This window comes from Natator depressus, chromosome 1 (genome assembly GCF_965152275.1).
Source record: "Natator depressus isolate rNatDep1 chromosome 1, rNatDep2.hap1, whole genome shotgun sequence".
NCBI lineage: Eukaryota > Metazoa > Chordata > Testudines > Cheloniidae > Natator > Natator depressus.
Genome location: NC_134234.1, coordinates 198,094,413 through 198,111,577, shown reverse-complemented (window position 1 = coordinate 198,111,577; position 17,165 = coordinate 198,094,413). Strand labels below are relative to the sequence as shown.

The window sequence follows — 17,165 nt, the reverse complement described above, 5'->3', positions numbered from 1 at the left end:
TTCTCATTGGTGACCTAAGTCAAGTTTGAATCCAAGGCTCCATTGGTAAAAAGGCAGCAATGGCTGCTGGAAGTTACATGATTTCAAGCCAGAGCACAAGACTTGCCAGGCAGGAGATGCCACTGGAAGGTCAAGCAGGAGCTGAGAAGGCAGATGCCCTACGTATCCTAACCTATCCCTCCTCCCCAAACTCAATTACTAGTTTTGATTTTTCTTTCACATCCTTAGCCAAATCCTGGTCCCACTGAAACTAACAACAGAACTCCCAGTGATGCAACAGAACCACAGTTTCACCACTGGAGCACACTTTTCAAATATGGAGGCTTCATTTAGGGCACCCAGTTCTGCACTTGGATTGAGTCCAAATGCATAAACAAGGTATCCTAATTTAGATGTCTTCTTGTGAAAGTTAGGACACACACACACACACCTCCTTCCTCGGGGCTTTTGGTTTTGCCCTAAAAGATTAAAACTTCAAGACAAGATATCTTCCATTTGTCATAAGCCTGGAAATGAGATCCTCCTCCAATGGGATGCATGAGAATTATCCCCACGGTCCTGGCAAAGCAACATCATTGCTAAAAGATGAGGGCCATAGAAATACATTGGATAATCATTTCCATAGCAGGGGTTGAAAGAGCATTTTAATGGGAATCTAGAAATTTTTTTTCTCATTCTACAGCCAGGAGGCGCTCTTCTCAAAACAAGGTAAACTCACCAAATCTGCACCCCGAGGCCATATTGACAATCCAGGGACATATTCCAGTGGGTCTCAGCCTGAGGATTGCAACCCCAAGGCATGTCATTAACCAGCAGGGTCCTGTGGGATCAAAAGGCTGCTTCCCATTATCCAGCAGGTCCCATATGCAAAGTGAGTGGCAACTGACTGCCCCACAGCCATTTTCATGCCTAAATTCTGTTGCTAGTGAATGGTGCTGCACTGACAGCTTTGGAGACTGAAGTCCTCTATCCATCAGATCAGGTATAGTCCAAGCAGCAGCAGGTGGGTTGGCACCATTCCCACACAAAGCCCCCCAGTTAGTGTTCTTCAGCCCTGCTCTTGAGAGACCATCTCCAGAGATGAGAGGAGAAGTCAATATCCATGACTCAGTCATTACCTTGCTTCTCTACTGAACCAGTTTTCTTCCCCCAGTTGTGATGTGGTCACTGGTACCCCTAGAAAACTGGCGTGAGACCTCCATGCAGCCCTTCAGCTAATAGCAACTTCTTGTCGCTACTAGCCTGGATGGGATTTTGAACAAAACCCTAGAAGGTAAAGGCCTTCCCAATCTCTTGATTTATCCAGTGCAAACACCCTGTGCCTGTACAACAGTGCTCTGTACTTCTCCCTTCCACCACCACCACCACACATACCCTTTCTCTTGACCAGCCAACCTCCAGACCGTTTTATGGGACTTAATAGGAGGAAGCAGAAAGGTTTCAACTAAAGAACTGATGCAGGAATGCTAAGCTTCCCCACAGCCAAAACTCCCTCCTCCCCACGCAGCTACCCCATTTGTACCACAGTGCTCCTGCTGCTGTGGCTTTTGTATCACAGGACGTTGAAATAGTCGTGATCATCATCAGACTCCTCCTGACCTTCCACGCTGCTGACAGGTGCCACCCTGGCCTCTGCTGAGCTGCCTGTGGCAGGGTTTGGTGAGCTGCAGTCCTGCCCACTGCTGCTGGAGGGCGCCTTCTGCAGGACATGGGACGGCACGTGGATCTTCCGAGTTTGTTTCTACAAAACAAAGCCACACGGTTTTTTTCCTCCAATCATTTTAAACCAGAAATGGCCCCAAGGGCCATTGTTCAGATCCAAACTTTCCCAGAATCTGGGCAGGATTCCTGTTTACAGGTTGAGATCAGGCTCATCCTTGTATTTAAACAGCTGCTCAGGTTTCCACCATCCTTCCACCTCTTTCCTAAGAGAGAAAGAGGAGGGTGTGTTATGGAGGGGTTGAGAAGGTTGGGTATGAAGGGGGCCTGAGATGTGCCCTTACACTGGTGGAGACCCCCTGAGAAGCAACCTCACCTTTGACTGGTGTGGAGTAGGGTCCTCCATGAATCCAGCCCTCAGCCGGTATGGAATAAAACGCCTCCCAGCATCCACCAGCCCCCTTGTCCAGTGAAGCAGGTACGGGCCCATGAGATATGCCAGCATATTTGACAGCTTGACAGATTGGGTCCCCCATCTGACAGGCCCTCATACCTAGCGGGGGACCCCAATCTTAGCCAGTGGGATGGGCAGGGGGCCTGAAATGGACCCTCACACTCAGACCATTCCTGCAGGAGTTGAGAGGTGCCCACATAGTAGCTAGTGAAAGGAAAGAGGGGTAATTACTGAGACAGACCGTCACACTTCAGGGGAACCTGAAATATGCTCTCAGCAAGGAGTCTGAAAGAAAGGGGGCCCAAATATACACCCCATTCTCTGCTGACTCTGAAAAGGTCTCTCACACTCATCTAAGAGGGGATGCTGAGATGCATTCAGCCCGGATGGGGAAACATGAACTGTGCCTTCACCCTCAGCTAGGGGAATGAGGAGGGACCCCAGATATTCCATCATAGTCAGGGGATGGGTGATATGAGCAATTCCCTCACACTCAGCCCAGGTGAATTAGGGTCGTCAGCAGAGCCCTTACACTTACTGGGGAGTGGGGAGGGAATTATGGGCCATAGCAAAGCCCTCACTCTGAGCTGAGTGCTGACTTACTAGAGCTCAGGGTCTGGGATGATTTCTTGACCATGCTGGGTATTTTTCAGCAGATGCTCAAAATTCAGCCAAAACAAGTGAGTTCTTGGGGCTGTGGGCTGCAGAGCCAGTTTAAGGGGGAAGGGATAGCTCAGTGGTTTGAGCATTGGCCTGCTAAACCCAGGGTTGTGAGTTCAATCCTTGAGGGGGCCATTTAGGGATCTGGGGCAAAAAAAAAATTGGGGATTGTGCCTGCTTTGAGCAGGGGGTTGGACTAGATGATCTCCTGAGGTCCCTTCCAACTCTGATAGCCTATAAGGTGAATACGCTAGGAAGCACAATGAGTAACTCTAAGTGAATGCTGGAGTTGGGGACAGCAGAGATCTGTCCACTTAGACAAAGTTGCATCAAAGTCTGCATCAAAGTTACTCTGCATCTTTATGTTTAATCCAATCAATGTAATTAAAGATTCAATAGCTAAGAAAAGTAATGGGATGAATGGAAGGGGGATCTGGTGACCTTATTGGGACTATCTTCCGGTTACCTTTCTCCTAAGGATCCAGACTATGAAACACATGAGGAGCAGAACTCCCAGTATCAGGCTGATTATTATGTATGGAAGGTTTTTCCAAAGGGTCATCTCCTCTGATGCTCCTGAAATTAAGTGAAGAGAAATGTGAGTTTGGCATTAAAAACACCCTTGGTCACACTCACCAAAGGCATGCAGAAGTGGGTACAAAGCTACAGCCGTGATCCTCAGGCCTGATGCTAATCTCACACTTTTTTTACACCTGTGTAACACCATTGACTTCATGAGAGTTACTCCGTAATTACGGTTGTTTTAATGAAATCAGAATCAGGCCCCACATGTCCATGCTTGACAAAGAAACCCTGATAGGAGGGCACTCTACCTCCTTCTTCCTCAGGACAGTCTGGATCTTCCTCCAACTGGTTTCATCTTAAACAATGCTGGGGGGTAACCTGGTGACTATAAATGCCCCATGGAGACCACCCTGTTTAATTATTTCATGCATAATATAACTCAAAGATATGCTGTATCCAGCTCAGGACATTGAATCCTGCAGCCCAAGTCAGTTTCCGTTTCTGAGTAAGCAAAGCATCTCCAGGAGAAGAGGAACTGCTGACAACTGTACCAACAAGCCTTCCTTACTCCAGTAGAGATCACGGGCACACATGTACACCAACACTTCAATGGGGAGCCCCATCCTACGCTGACTGTGCTCAGCAACTCCTAGGAGAAGCACTCATTCCACTGCAGAATCAGCCTGTAGTGAACTACCTGAAATAAACCTGGACTATAACGCCAACCTTCAGTAAAACACAAAAACAACCTGTCCAACTGTCACCAAAACAATTCTTTTTTCAAATCTCACTTCGGTAGGTTGCCTGACATAAACTGATATTTTAATAACCTGAGGGGGTCTTCCTATTGACAAGGTAATGAATAACTGTATCCCAAGATACAGAACCTGCAAGGCCAACATCATTGTTGGTGGTAGTTGATCATTAGATTATTACCACCAAGTGACAATTGTTTTTGGAAAGCCCTGGAGAACTGGATACCAAAGAACTGGGTGGGGAGAGCAGGATGGGAAAAGGAGGCAAACATGGTACCAATCTGCTAAAAAGAAAAGAAGAGTGATTCTGGCAGTTACCGCCCCGGAATTCGGACTTCTAGCTCTAAGGAATTGTAAGTGGTATTCCTTGGTCTCAACAAGTGCCTCACCCTCTGGTCCCTGTTGCCCTGGATTTGAGGGGTGTGTATATCTCAGAATGATCAAGCTAATTGCAACCATATTATGTGCATTCAACCATCCTGAATTAATAAAACAGACCCACCACACAGTTAAGGGTTAGTTTGGAGACAGGCTTTCAGAAGCAAAGTCAAAACTAGCTACAGTTTCTGCTAATCAAATGAGAGGACGGGACAGACAAGTCAACTGAGACTGAAGACCTTGGTGGCTGGAAAACCTTGAATCTAGATGCCTCTGATATTAAAAGTGTATTGAAAATTAGAAAAGTGATCATAGAATATCAGGGTTGGAAGGGACCTCAGAAGGTCATCTAGTCCAACCCCCTGCTCAAAGCAGGACCAATCCCCAAATTTTGCCCCAGATCCCTAAATGGCCCCCTCAAGGATCGAGTTCACAACCCTGGGTTTAGCAGGCCAGTGCTCAAACCACTGAGCTAACCCTCCCCCCAAATGACGCCTCCAATAGGGGTCATCGTGACCTGTGTTTTGCAGACCTTAGTTATAAAAGATCAGCTAATATAATGTGCTTTGGAGCCGTCCTCTGAAGCCATCTTGAGAGACGTTTTCCCTGACACCCTTTCTCCCCGGCAGGTGAGCAGCTGGCCACTGTGAACCTGCTGTTAAGCAATCAATACTGTTTCAGACAGTAGATAAATATCTGGGATGTTCTCAACCTATTGCTCTTGTCTGCGTGTGCTTAAATCTAATACACTGCAGTGTTGGACAAGAGCACGCTCACTTGCATTTAATCCTTTATCAGACAGAATTGTTGTGTTCCTATGATTTATTCCTGGCCCACCGAGAGTGAAATAGTTATGTTGCCCCTGCTGGGGGTTCTGAAAACCCCAGGTAACACCCCCACCAGCTGCTGTATGCTTTCCTCTCTCCCCTCAGCAGCACCAGGCCCCTACAATGAGAATTATACCCTTGTATTAAGGTCAGAATTTGGCCCTAATTAGCCTTCAAACTCCCTGCATGTTAAGTATTATTAGAGCCAAATCCCCAAACCAAATCAGGGGCAGATCACTTCCTCTCTCTGTCGCTCTAAATGTAGTCATCTCTACCAACCACTAGACCATCCTTACTTTTGTAATTCAAGTAAATAGATCCGGCAGAGCACTGGGCTAGTGAAAGGAGAAATGGCAAGTGAAATTGACCATAAACAGAAAATGACATTGGCCAATCTAGCTTTATTGTCCAAGCTAAGCGAGAAGAGCAAAATGTAAACAAACAGTACCAAAACGACAGAATTGATGAAAAGTAAATTAGATCTTAAAACCTTTCAGCTTTAACAATATAATTTACTAGTAACAGAGGCAAAAGATAAATGTTAAAAATAATAATTTTGGCCATATCACCCATAAAATGAATCTACTCTAGGGAAAGGAAGAGGGTATTTTGGATGGTGCTAATTCTTCAATTGCAAAATAAACTTGCTAAAGGTTCCTAAAGGGGTAAATTTTCAAAAGTGCCTAAAACACCACTCCTAGGCTCCTAAATAGAAAAGGGTGACATTTTTCAGGTAGAACTTTTTTCACCAAAAAAAGTAGATTTGAGTCAACTGAAACATTTCAAGATGTCATATTAAAAAATTGTATCAATCAAAAAAATTCATTTTGAACTGTCAAGACAAAATGTTTCAATATTTTATTCGAAGCATTTTTTTGTTTCAAAATTTACTTCAATTTTATTTTTTTAAACGTTAACAAACCTCACAATCACTTTCAGTCAAACAAAAAGTTTCATTCAACCTAAAATGAATTCATTTTCGACTTTTTGGTTCATCAACTTTTTCTATTTTTTAATTTTTTTTTTTGGTTTTTCAGTACAGCCCACAAACTGAAAAAATCAGTTATTCATGCAGCTCTTCTCCTACAGGCTTGTCTACACACAAAAATTAATCCAGAATAAGATAGGGTGTGAATTTAAAGCAGTTTCACTATTCCTGATTAACTCCATGTGTGGCTACTATTAGGGTTTGTCTACACTGGCACTTTACAGCACTGCACCTTTCTCGCTCAGGGGTGTGAAAACACACCCCCGAGTGCTGCAAGTTTCGGCACTGCCAAGTGCCAGTGTAGATAGTGCACCAGCGCTGAGAGACGTGCTCCCAGCACTGGGAGCTACGCCCCTTGTTGAGGTGGGTATTTTAGAGCACCAGGACAGCTCTCTCCCAGTGCTGTGCCGCAACTACACAAGCCACGTTAAAGCGTGGCCACGGCTGCGCTTTAATGTTGCCAGTGTAGACAAGCCCTTATTCTGGAAGGAGAGTATTTTATTATGAATTAGCTTAATCCGCTTCCAAAAAGTGCCTTGTTCCCTTTGATTAACATGGAGTTAATCAGGAATAGCTATTCTGAAATAACACCCATGTAGACAAACCTTGAGTCACTTAGGTGCTTTGGAAAATTTTACCCACACCCAATATATCTGAGTTATCTGTAGTTTTGTTGGCTCACCTGCCAGTTCCAGGAACATTCTCCCTTCGTATATCCCATAAGGGAAGGTGTGAAATTCACAACAGTAATCTCCAGTGTCATTGACTCCTAATAAGTGGATTGTTATCCCGTACTCTGCTGCCAGTGATACCTTCTCAGTGAACACCGGCTGGACTATGCCTTTATCTTTGTTTAGATAAACTGCAAGCGTGACCCTGTTACACCTGTTCCAGTTCACCTGCGACACAATGGCATTGGTCAAAGAAAGAGAACACCGCAGGGTGATGTTGCTGTTTTCAACTGCAGAAACGTTCCCAGCTGTTAGAATTTTTTCAGTTGTGTCCCCTGGAAGACAGCAAACCAAAGTGCAGTCATGAGAGTGATGCAGTGTAGGGCTCCCACGCAGCTTGTGAGAGAGAAAGTTTGTTTGATTACCTAAATTCCCACTCCACTGCAGTCACTGAAATCAGATAAAACAAGCAAAAACCAAACAGGAAAGAACTACTGGTATATCTGAGAAGAAAGGGAATTCTTTGTGATGGGTTCGGTCACAGAGATCCTCTTGGGAATGTCACCTGATGTGCTGAAATTACCTCTGAGCCCGTTTTCCCTGCCATCTTGGGACTCCAGAACCCTGCCTTGTTGAGCCAGACACACTAGCCTGCTGCAACACAGACCCAGGGTCTGGGCCATGCCCTCAAAGCTGCAGACTTTAACTAAAAACAGTTCAGCAGGTTACCTGTCTCCAGCACCCAGACACACAGCTCCCAATGGGATCCAAACCCCAAATAAATCCATTTTACTCTGTATAAAGCTTATACAGGGTAAATTCAAAAAACTGTTCGCCCTCTATATCAGTGATAGAGAGATATGCACAGCTGTTTGCTTTCCCCAGGTATGAATCACTTGCTCTGTGTTTATTAATAAACAAAAGTGATTTTATTAAGTGTAAAAAGTAGGATTTAAGTGGTTTCAAGTAATAACAGCGAGAACAAAGTAAGTCACCAAGCAAAATAAAGCAAAAACACGCAAATCTAAGCCTAATACATTAAGAAACTGATTACATGTAATATCTCACCCTCAAGATGTTCCAATAAGCTTCTTTCACAGACTAGATTCCTTCCTAGTCTGGGCTCAATCCTTTCCCCTGGTACAGTCCTTGTTAGTTCCAGCAGACATCTCAGGTGGTAAGCAGGGGTCTTCTCATGACTGGCAGCCCCTTTTGTCCTGCTCCATCCCCTTTTATAGCTTTGGCACAAGGCAGGAATCTTTTGTCTGTGCTTGTCCTCACCCCCGCCTCATCAATGGCAAAGTACAAGGATTAAGATGGATTCCAGTATCATGTGACATGGTCATATGTCAGTGTAAGACCCCTAGTCTCCATTCTTTCTGGGTTGGCCCACAGGTACACAGGAAGTTTTGCAGGTAAATAAACCATTTACAACCAATTGTCCTAGTCAATAGGAGCCATCAAGATTTTAAACCACCATTAATGGCCCACACTTTGCATAATTACAATAGGACCTCAGAGTTATACTTCATATTTCTAGTTTCAGATACAAGAATGATACATGCATACAAATAGGAGGAATATGTTCAGTAGTTTATAACCTTTGTTATGATACCTTACAAGAGACCATTTGCATAAAGCATATTCCAGTTACATCATATTTACACTCATAAGCATATTTCCATAAAACATATGGAGTGCAACATCACATTCTTCTCTTATCCTAAGAGAAGATGGTCCCAGAAAGGGAGGGCTCAGATCTGTTGGTGGAGCAAGGTATGGAAGTCCAGGATTGAGTGGTAGTAGAAGACCAAATTGCTGAGGAAGGATTTTCTCCAGGTCAGGGAAGACTGAGAGAGACACTTATATAGCTGTATGCAACTGCCATAAGCAAACATCCCAAAAGCTTCAGTTTAGCACTCAAATGTCCAGGTACTTATCTCAAACACATTTAAATTATCAAACCTCCTTTGGCCTGGAATTTGGGAAAAGACAAATTTGAAATATTATTTGGTTTCAGAAGGTTTGGAAAGATATCAACAACAGTTTTTTGGAGAATTGGGTGTTTGTTTATTTATTTGATTGACTGTTTGGGGTTTTTTTTTTGGGGGGGGGAGGAACTGTGGGCAGTTTACTCTTATCTTTGAAGCACTATGTACAGAATCGTGCTGGTGAAATGATACTGATGTAGATGACCCATAGTTTGATCTGCTAGGGCAACTTCTATGGGATGAAAGTCTCTTGAGTGTACAAGTGTGTTTGATTTTAAAAAAAATAAATAAATAAAAAGTTGATTGATACCACTAGTTTATGTTCCCAGAACTAACTCTCCCGCCCAATATCCCTTCCTGTCCTCACAATTTCACTGGACTTAAAACCTGGAAACAGATGCAAAATCCAGTTGTGCAGTCACTCATTCATTTGGATTGGTGCAGGCATTGTGGCCAGAGCAAAAGAACCGAGTAATGGCTCCCGGACTCTGTTCCTGGCTCTACTACTGACTCCCTGTGTGGCTTCAGGTAAGTCACCTAACTGCCTCGTGCCACAGTTTCTCCATCTGTAAACCAAGGATAGTAATACATCTCTAACTGAGTTACTGCACGGTTTAAATCGTCAATGTATAAAGTGCTTTGACACTAGGGATGTCCAAATAACTGAATTTTCAGGTCTGAAAAAACAAAAATTCTTTTTGGGTCAACCCAAAACAAAAGTGTTCCAAAAAATCCAAAATAAAAACATTTTGACTTTTTACTTTGGAAAGATATTTTGTTTTGGAAATGCCAAAATGAACCATTTCAACATTTCTGATTTTTTTTAAACCAACACAATTGTCCAAAATTGACCTGAATTCATGCATTGTATTGGTCAGCCCAAATGTGCATTTTTTTGGCCAAAAAAAAAAAAAAAAAGTTTTGTAAGAAAATTTTCATTCAGCTCTAAGATCTTTGGATGAAAGGTGCTATTAATAACAACAATAGAAAAGTTAAGTATAGCCTGCATTCAGCTGTACTAAAATGCATATTGTTTGCTTGCGTTCAGTTTACCAAACAATCTAGATTACTCTGTATCAATGACCTGTCTTCTTCATTAAATACAATTCCCCCAATCCCTGTCATCTGCAAACTTTACCAGTAATGATTATGTTTACTTCAGATCTTTGATAAAAATGTTAAATAGCAGATGGCCAAAAACCTATACCAGCAGGACCCCACTAAACAAAACAAAACAAAAAAACCCACAACACACCTTCTAAAATTACATTTTAAGGTCTCTCAGTTACCCAGTTTCGAATCCATTTAGTGTATACCATGTTGATTTTGTATCATTCTAGTTTTTTAATCAAAGTGTCGTGCAACATCAAGTCAAATGCCTTATAGCAGTCTAGGCATATTACATCAGCACTATTAGCTTTATCAACAAAATCTGTAATCTCATCAGAAAAAGATATCAAGTTCATATTGACAAGATCTATTTTCCATAAGCCCACGTCGATTAGCATTAATTATATTACCAGATGGCTGGGACAGAGCTAGCAAGGTAGCTGTACAGTTTTACTGTGATTCCTATAATGAGCAAGACTAAAAAGAAAGCAGCTGATGGAAAAAAGAAGAGGGACCCAAACCCAAGAAAATGATAAGTCTGCCAACAAAACTACAGATAACTCAGATCTATGGAGTGTGGGCCAAATTTTCCAAAGCACCTAAGTGAATCAGGGTTTGTCTACATGGGAGTTATTTCAGAATAGCTATTCCTGATTAACTCTGTCTTCCTTACTCAATTTCAGATGCCACCAGCAACCAATAAAGCAGAGAGAGGTCAAAACTCACTTGCCCAATGTCACCCCGCAAATGAATGGTAGAATTAGGAATAGAACCCAGGATCCCTGACTCACAAGTCTCTGCAGTAACTTATAAGAAATCATAATAAGACAGCAAACTCCTAGAACTATACCTGAAACATGTAGGAGAGGAGCCATATGCCACAGCAGCTGCCCACAAGGAGAGGATAACCCATGCTACCAGAGAGTCACAAAAAAAACCACTGCTTGCTCTGGAGACTGGCAGGGCTGCCGAACTGCAGCTGTGAAAACACCGCAGTTCGAGTTGGGGGCGAAGGGAAAGTGCTTTGGGGCAGGTGGGGGGAGCGAACTCCTTCTTGACGCAACACAAACCACAGAGCCGTGGAGAGCATGTTTCAGAAAAGACAACACAGAGAACGCTTTACAGCAACAACAGGCAGTGGTTACTTGTCACTGCAGGTGACTCAAACACCGCTTTACTCATTAACCAAGGTGCCCTTATTTAGGCTTCCTGACCACAAACTCTGAGAAGCGGCTTACGGGAATCCTGTGATAACTGATTTGAGCAACAGCCCCTTCCTCATTCCCTTGATTGGATAATTACTTTTGAAAGATCACCATGAAGTTCCATGTCACCAGGAACTTAACCTACCAAGCAAAAAGTTTCCACCTTACAAGGAATCAGTGAGCTCCTTCAGGCACTGAGTGCTAACACGGATAACTGGTGTTGCTATTGCCTTGCTCCGGTTATTCCTATCACACAAAAGGCTGGTCTTAAACTGAAGCCAGCAGGTCACTGCCCTGCCCTTCAGGAAGATCTTCCATAGACTCAGGAAGATGTAGCCTCTTCCTCTTCTCTGCTGCAACTGGGCTGAAGGGGGAGGCAACTCTCAATCCAATGTCCCCCCTGTAAATAGCACAGTGGGAATGGGGGCTTGGTGTTTTGAGGCAGCCACCTGACACCTTCTCTGCCGGAGGCCACACACGCTGTCAGGCTATCCTTGCTCCTACAAGCAATAGCAACCCTTGCTATCCGTACAGTCAGGGCTTTGCAAAGAACAGGGGTGCTCAGTCAGGGATCCAGGGCCCCCTAAGGGGCCATGACCAGGTTTCAGGGGGGCCGCCAGGCAGGGCCAGCGTTATACTCACTGGGGCTCAGGGCAGAAAGCCGAAGCCCCACCACATGGGGCTGAAGCCCGGGGCCTTGAGCCCTGCCACCTGGGACTGAAGCTGAAGCCTGAGCAGTGTAGCTTTGTGGGGGGCCCTGTGGCATGGGGCCCTGGGCAACTGCCCTGCTTGCTCCCCCCTAACGTCAGCCCTGGCTTTTATATGCAGAAAAACGGTGGTTGTGGCACAGGTGGGCCGTGGAGTTTTTCTAGCATGTTGTGGGGGCCTCCGGAAGAAAAAGATTGAGAACCCCGAGCATAGAAGACTAACAGTCCACCTTAAAGAGCTCACCATAAAACACACAAACAGACTATGGAATAGCAGCAGCCATGTCTCTTTCTAAAATAACTGTAAAGAGCGTGTGGCTGACCTGTGCCTGGTTAGTTTTATTTGGGATCTATTTTAGTGCCAAATTTAGCAGTGGCAATGAGGAAGACAACTCCACCTCAACACCATGCAACGGGGGGGGGGGGGGGGGGGAGGGCAGGCCACTTTTTAAGAAATAAAATAATCAGCAGACCCAATTTTCTTGCTGCAGGAAGTCTTGATAGAAAAAAGATTTGTGAGTCTGATAGATCATCATTCTCTGAAGTTTATCAGCAGCATATTCCAACTCTAGCTGCCAACAAAACAGCCAAGGAGTTTCAACTGTAGTCTGCTGTCTGCATGCCCATGTCTTGGGGCTTGGTCCTGCTTTGAGCAGGGGGTTGGACTAGATGACCTGAGGTCCCTTCCAACCCTGATAGTTTATGATTCTATGTCATTCAGCTGTACTCTACTCTAGTACAGAATGGCTGAATGACATGGCCATGCAGGCTGCTTGTCCAGATTGCTTTTGCCATTCAAGCAACCTCATGCCTTTGCCAGTTAATTTTTACTGCTTCAGAGAGAGAGTGTGTACAAGTGAGATCCCATAGTGTCTCAGGTAGTTCTAGATCTTCCCCATCTCCAGCACTTCTCAGGGTTAGAGGACAGAGGCAGGACTGATTTGTTCTGTCCTGAAAGCTTTCTGGCCACAGGCCTTAACAGCAGATTTTCCCACTCTTCTCTCACTTTGCCGCTTTCTGTATTCACAGACTGAAAAAAAAAAGGAAGGTGAGAGTCTTCACTGCTGGGGGAGGACCATTTCTCATCTCCAGCTTCATGCTCATAAAAGCATGCTTAACAAGCTGAATTCAGAGGTGAACTAAGAATTAGAGGGGATTTAAGTTGGTGTAATTACATCTTCTTTAAATTGGTGTAACTGACACCTCTTTACACCTGACTCACCTTGACATGGACATCACACCAGTTTCAATGCCCTGAGATTTAGGACCTGATTAGGGTTGCCACCCTCCCAGATTGGCCAGGAGTCTTCCGGAATTGGGCTCGATCTCCCGGGGGCTACTTAAACCAATCTGGGAGATTTTAGGCTGCTAAAAGTCCGGCAGTACCGCCTGGCCAGAGCCTGCACCCCAAGCCCCTGCCCCAACCCTGAGCCTCCTCCTGAACCCAAACTCCTTCCCAAAGCCTGCATCCCCTCCTGTACCCTAACTCCCTACCCCAGCCCTGAGCCCCCTCCCACACCCGAGTCTCCTCCCACACTCAAACTCCCTCTCAGAGCCCGCAAACCCTCCTGCACCCCAAACCTCTGCCCCAGGCTCAGCCCAGAGCCCCCTCCCACACTCTGAACCCCTCGACCCCACCCTCCAACCCCCTGCCCCAGCCCAGTGAAAGTGAGTGCGGGTGCGGGAGATCAAGCAAAGGAGGGAGGGGGGATGGAGTAAGTGGGGGCAGGGTGTCGGAGAAGGGGCAGGGCAAGGGCAGGGCCTCGGGGCAAGGGGGTTTGGGTTTGTATGATTAGACAGTTGGCAACCCTTGACCTGATTCATCACTGTATTACCACAACCTTACACCACAACAGCACAAAGGAAGCAAATAATCTAGCTCCCTACCCACCATGCTCCATTTCTGTACAGTTGCCAATAAAACCTCTTTTTATTTAAAATTGCCTGAATGGGGCTATTAGTTGAGACATTTATTGGCTGGCAGCTTTGAGAGAGAAACTTACCCTGACCCTGGAAACAGCAGCAGCAGCAGGAGTGGGTAACAAGTAGGCCACAAAAGGTCAGAAGCACAGTGGAGGCTGTGGTCTCCCTCCCCAAGTGCTGCCAGGTGGCTGGAGAGGCCCAGAATGGACACACAGCAAAGCAAAGAACCTGGAATGTACCAAGCACTGATCCCCCTCCCAAGGAAAAGGAGTTGGTCAGACATCACATTTTTGCTTACAGGCCTCACATAGAGCTATGGCTGACAGGGAAAACCAGCTTCTCCCTTAGTTCAGCAGATAGGCAGCCTGGCTGTTCTTAGAGGCAGAGACTTCTGGTTAAATTTCTAGCCAAAAACAATTCTTTCCCAGTAAGGAAAAACCTTCATTTGATAACTACATCATTAGATACGTTCCTGACTTCCACAACGCCTGCTCCATCCCCCTCCACACATTTGGAAAACTCAAAAAAAGAGAGATGAACTAACATATGAAACTTCTCCACACAAAGGTTCCCCTGTGAATTGAGACTGTGTGAGAGAAATTTTAGCCCAAAAGGTCATTTGACGTGGGTGGGTGGGGAAGTTACACGTAATTGAAAATTAGAGGTTACACTGGAAAGATCATCTCAGATTTAGTATCATAACCACAACCCTCTACACTTATATTCTCGCAGCATGTGTGTTGGTCCTTCTGTAGAAGCAGAATGTTCTTTGCACTTCAGAGGACAGCACAAGCATGTGCTGCTGACATCAGAAATGTTCCTACCACATTCCAATGAACCCTAGATACACGTCCAGACTCGTCTTTACATTTCGTCATTGTGCTGCTGAGCTTCGTGCACTTGCTTCTGCAGCCATCAAGTGTGGAGCAGTTTGGCTGGCTTACTTGGTTTTCAGGAGCTAGACTCAGCTTAGAGGACAGTGCGGGGCTTGGAGTGCTGGCTGTTGGTGGGCCATCCTTAGGAACAGCCATGTAGTCTCCTTGCTAGCACCTGGATTTCCAGTAGCCATTAGAGCCACATGGAGAATCTGGCAAATGGGCCACCAATGAAATCTATGGGAGAGATGGTTTCTCACAGAGTGAAGTCTTCCATATTGAGTCAGTAGGCCTGATCATTTGTATGCAGAGACTATGGGCCTCTCTTCTGTTCCCACTTTCTGTGAAACGCAGGGTGGGAGAGCAGGGCCTCCAAGGAGCCAGTTACATCTTCCTGATTCCCAGCCCAGGGCTGGTAACAGGCCGCAAGGGGCTATCTGAGAATAGCTGGAATGCACCAGCACTGGCCCTCTCTCCTCCTGCTCTTAGACCCACACTGTGCCTAGGAGTGGTAGAGTGTAAGAGCCAACCATGCTTGCTCTCACGCAAGCTGAGGATTCCTCCACACTGGGGGGGAATTATCAGCTGGGAAGATACGATCAATTTCCAGCCTCTTTTGCTGCCAGAGAAGAGTAAAAGGACCAGATTGCAAGAGGAAATCTGGCCCTATATCCTAAAGCACCATATAAAACACAGACGTGTCAATGCACCTCAGTCTTCACCAAGAGCACACACCCTGCCATTCCAATCTTGGGCTCCCTGCACAGCTCTGCATGGCGTGAGCAACAGCACTCCTCCTCTTCCAGTTCTCAGCCACTAACAAAATGTTGTCAATGCACCTCAGTGCTGACGAGCAGCGCTGCTGCTAGCTCAGATCTTAGCACAGCTCAGACTCTGCATTTTAATCCTGACATTCCAACGCGGCACAAACTGGCCAGGGACTTCCAAAGATTAAGACAACTTCCTTGTCCTATGTCACAGCACATAAATCTCCAAAAACACAGGGTCTGATAAACTGAACGAGAACTTATCCCACTTCTGGAGTCTTGCCTGCTGCCAATAGTAAAACACTCACCCTTGAAGAGGTCTCTACTTATGACCTCAACCAACACTGCTAAGGGCTTTAAGATTCAGTGGAACTGATTTGGGGCATGAATTTTAACATCTTTTTTTAAGTCAAAAAACTTGTCTCCAATTTTTGTGGGTGTGACTCCAAAGGAAAAGCACCAAGCCATTGAGCAGTAATTTTATTCCTCGTTCTGCCACTGAACTGATCTGTGACATTAAGCCAGTCACATTTTGTCTTTCCTTTCCTTCCAATCCTTTGACTTGCTTATTTAGACTGTTAGCTCTTTGAGGCAGTGACTGTCTTTCACTATGTGTTTGTACAGTGCCTCGCACAATGGGGACCTGATCCTGGTTGGGGCCTTGGGCACTACTGTAATATAAAATCAAGAACTACAACATGTGCTCCTCCACCCTCTGTCATTGCAAGGACTCTCTCTCACTCTCTTTGGAATCTGTATAATTTCATCACTCCCCATACTTAAATTTTTCTTTCTGGTTGGTTATTTTTCTATATGCTCTTTAAATAAGTGAGCACCATGCATATATATACAAAGTTGCTATTGAATGTGATCTCTAACTTGACTTGACTGCTTTTATTACTCTCAAGATATTGTGTGGCCTTTACCCACATGACAACATTATAGTTCAGGTGTAGGATTTTAATTTTTTTGCATTTGAACTTTATTTATTTTGTCCTGACTTGTGCCTCCAGGTTAGGAAGCAGGATCACGCTTTAAATATGAATACCCAAAATGCGGGGTATTATGTATATTCTCCATCTTCCCCTGGACACTAAGCTGTGCTAAGAAGACATCTGCCTGCACACACACACACACACACACACACACGTCTGATATTGGATGAGTAATATGCAGAATTTAGTGAATTTAAATACTGATGGCCATGCAGTTGTCTAGCAGATCTCAATACAGGAGACATGACTACTCCATCTGAGGTTGTCAGTGCTACTGAGGACTGGGCTTTGATGCTTAACTGAATAGGTCTTGAATTAATTAGGGAATGAATGCTATGAGAATTTTGAAGACTACCTGTGTGAATTAAACATACAATACTTGGTCTCCTTAGAGAAAGTTCACAACTCAAAAAACAAAACAAAACAACATAATCTGATCGGTGACAATAGCCATTGGATGGATAGAAATAGAATGAGACTTCCTGCAGGAATCCAATCTGGATAGTCCTGCAGGGAGCAGAATGAGGTTCCACTGTTGCATTTTATAACCAGGCGGGAGTGGAATAAGGGCTGACACATTAAGGAAGCATTTAAATTGTTGGGATTTGTACAAAAGTCCTCTGCTTGAACATGCTGAGAACATCATGCTACTGAAACTTGACCTTTTTTGCTTGG

The 17,165-nt window shown here is 44.8% G+C and overlaps 1 protein-coding gene across 1 annotated transcript; it reads right to left on the bottom strand.

Moving 5' to 3' along the window:
- Window positions 1–1,104: 1,104 nt before the first annotated feature.
- On the bottom strand, window positions 1,105–10,893 carry TIGIT (T cell immunoreceptor with Ig and ITIM domains). Its single transcript, XM_074947392.1, has 4 exons — window positions 10,869–10,893; window positions 6,929–7,252; window positions 3,240–3,349; window positions 1,105–1,741 (listed from the first exon to the last, which is right to left on the bottom strand). Exons 1-4 carry the CDS (start codon window positions 10,891–10,893, stop codon window positions 1,553–1,555), a joined length of 648 nt encoding a protein of 215 aa, XP_074803493.1. The 3' UTR covers window positions 1,105–1,552.
- Between the last annotated feature and the right edge of the window lie 6,272 nt (window positions 10,894–17,165).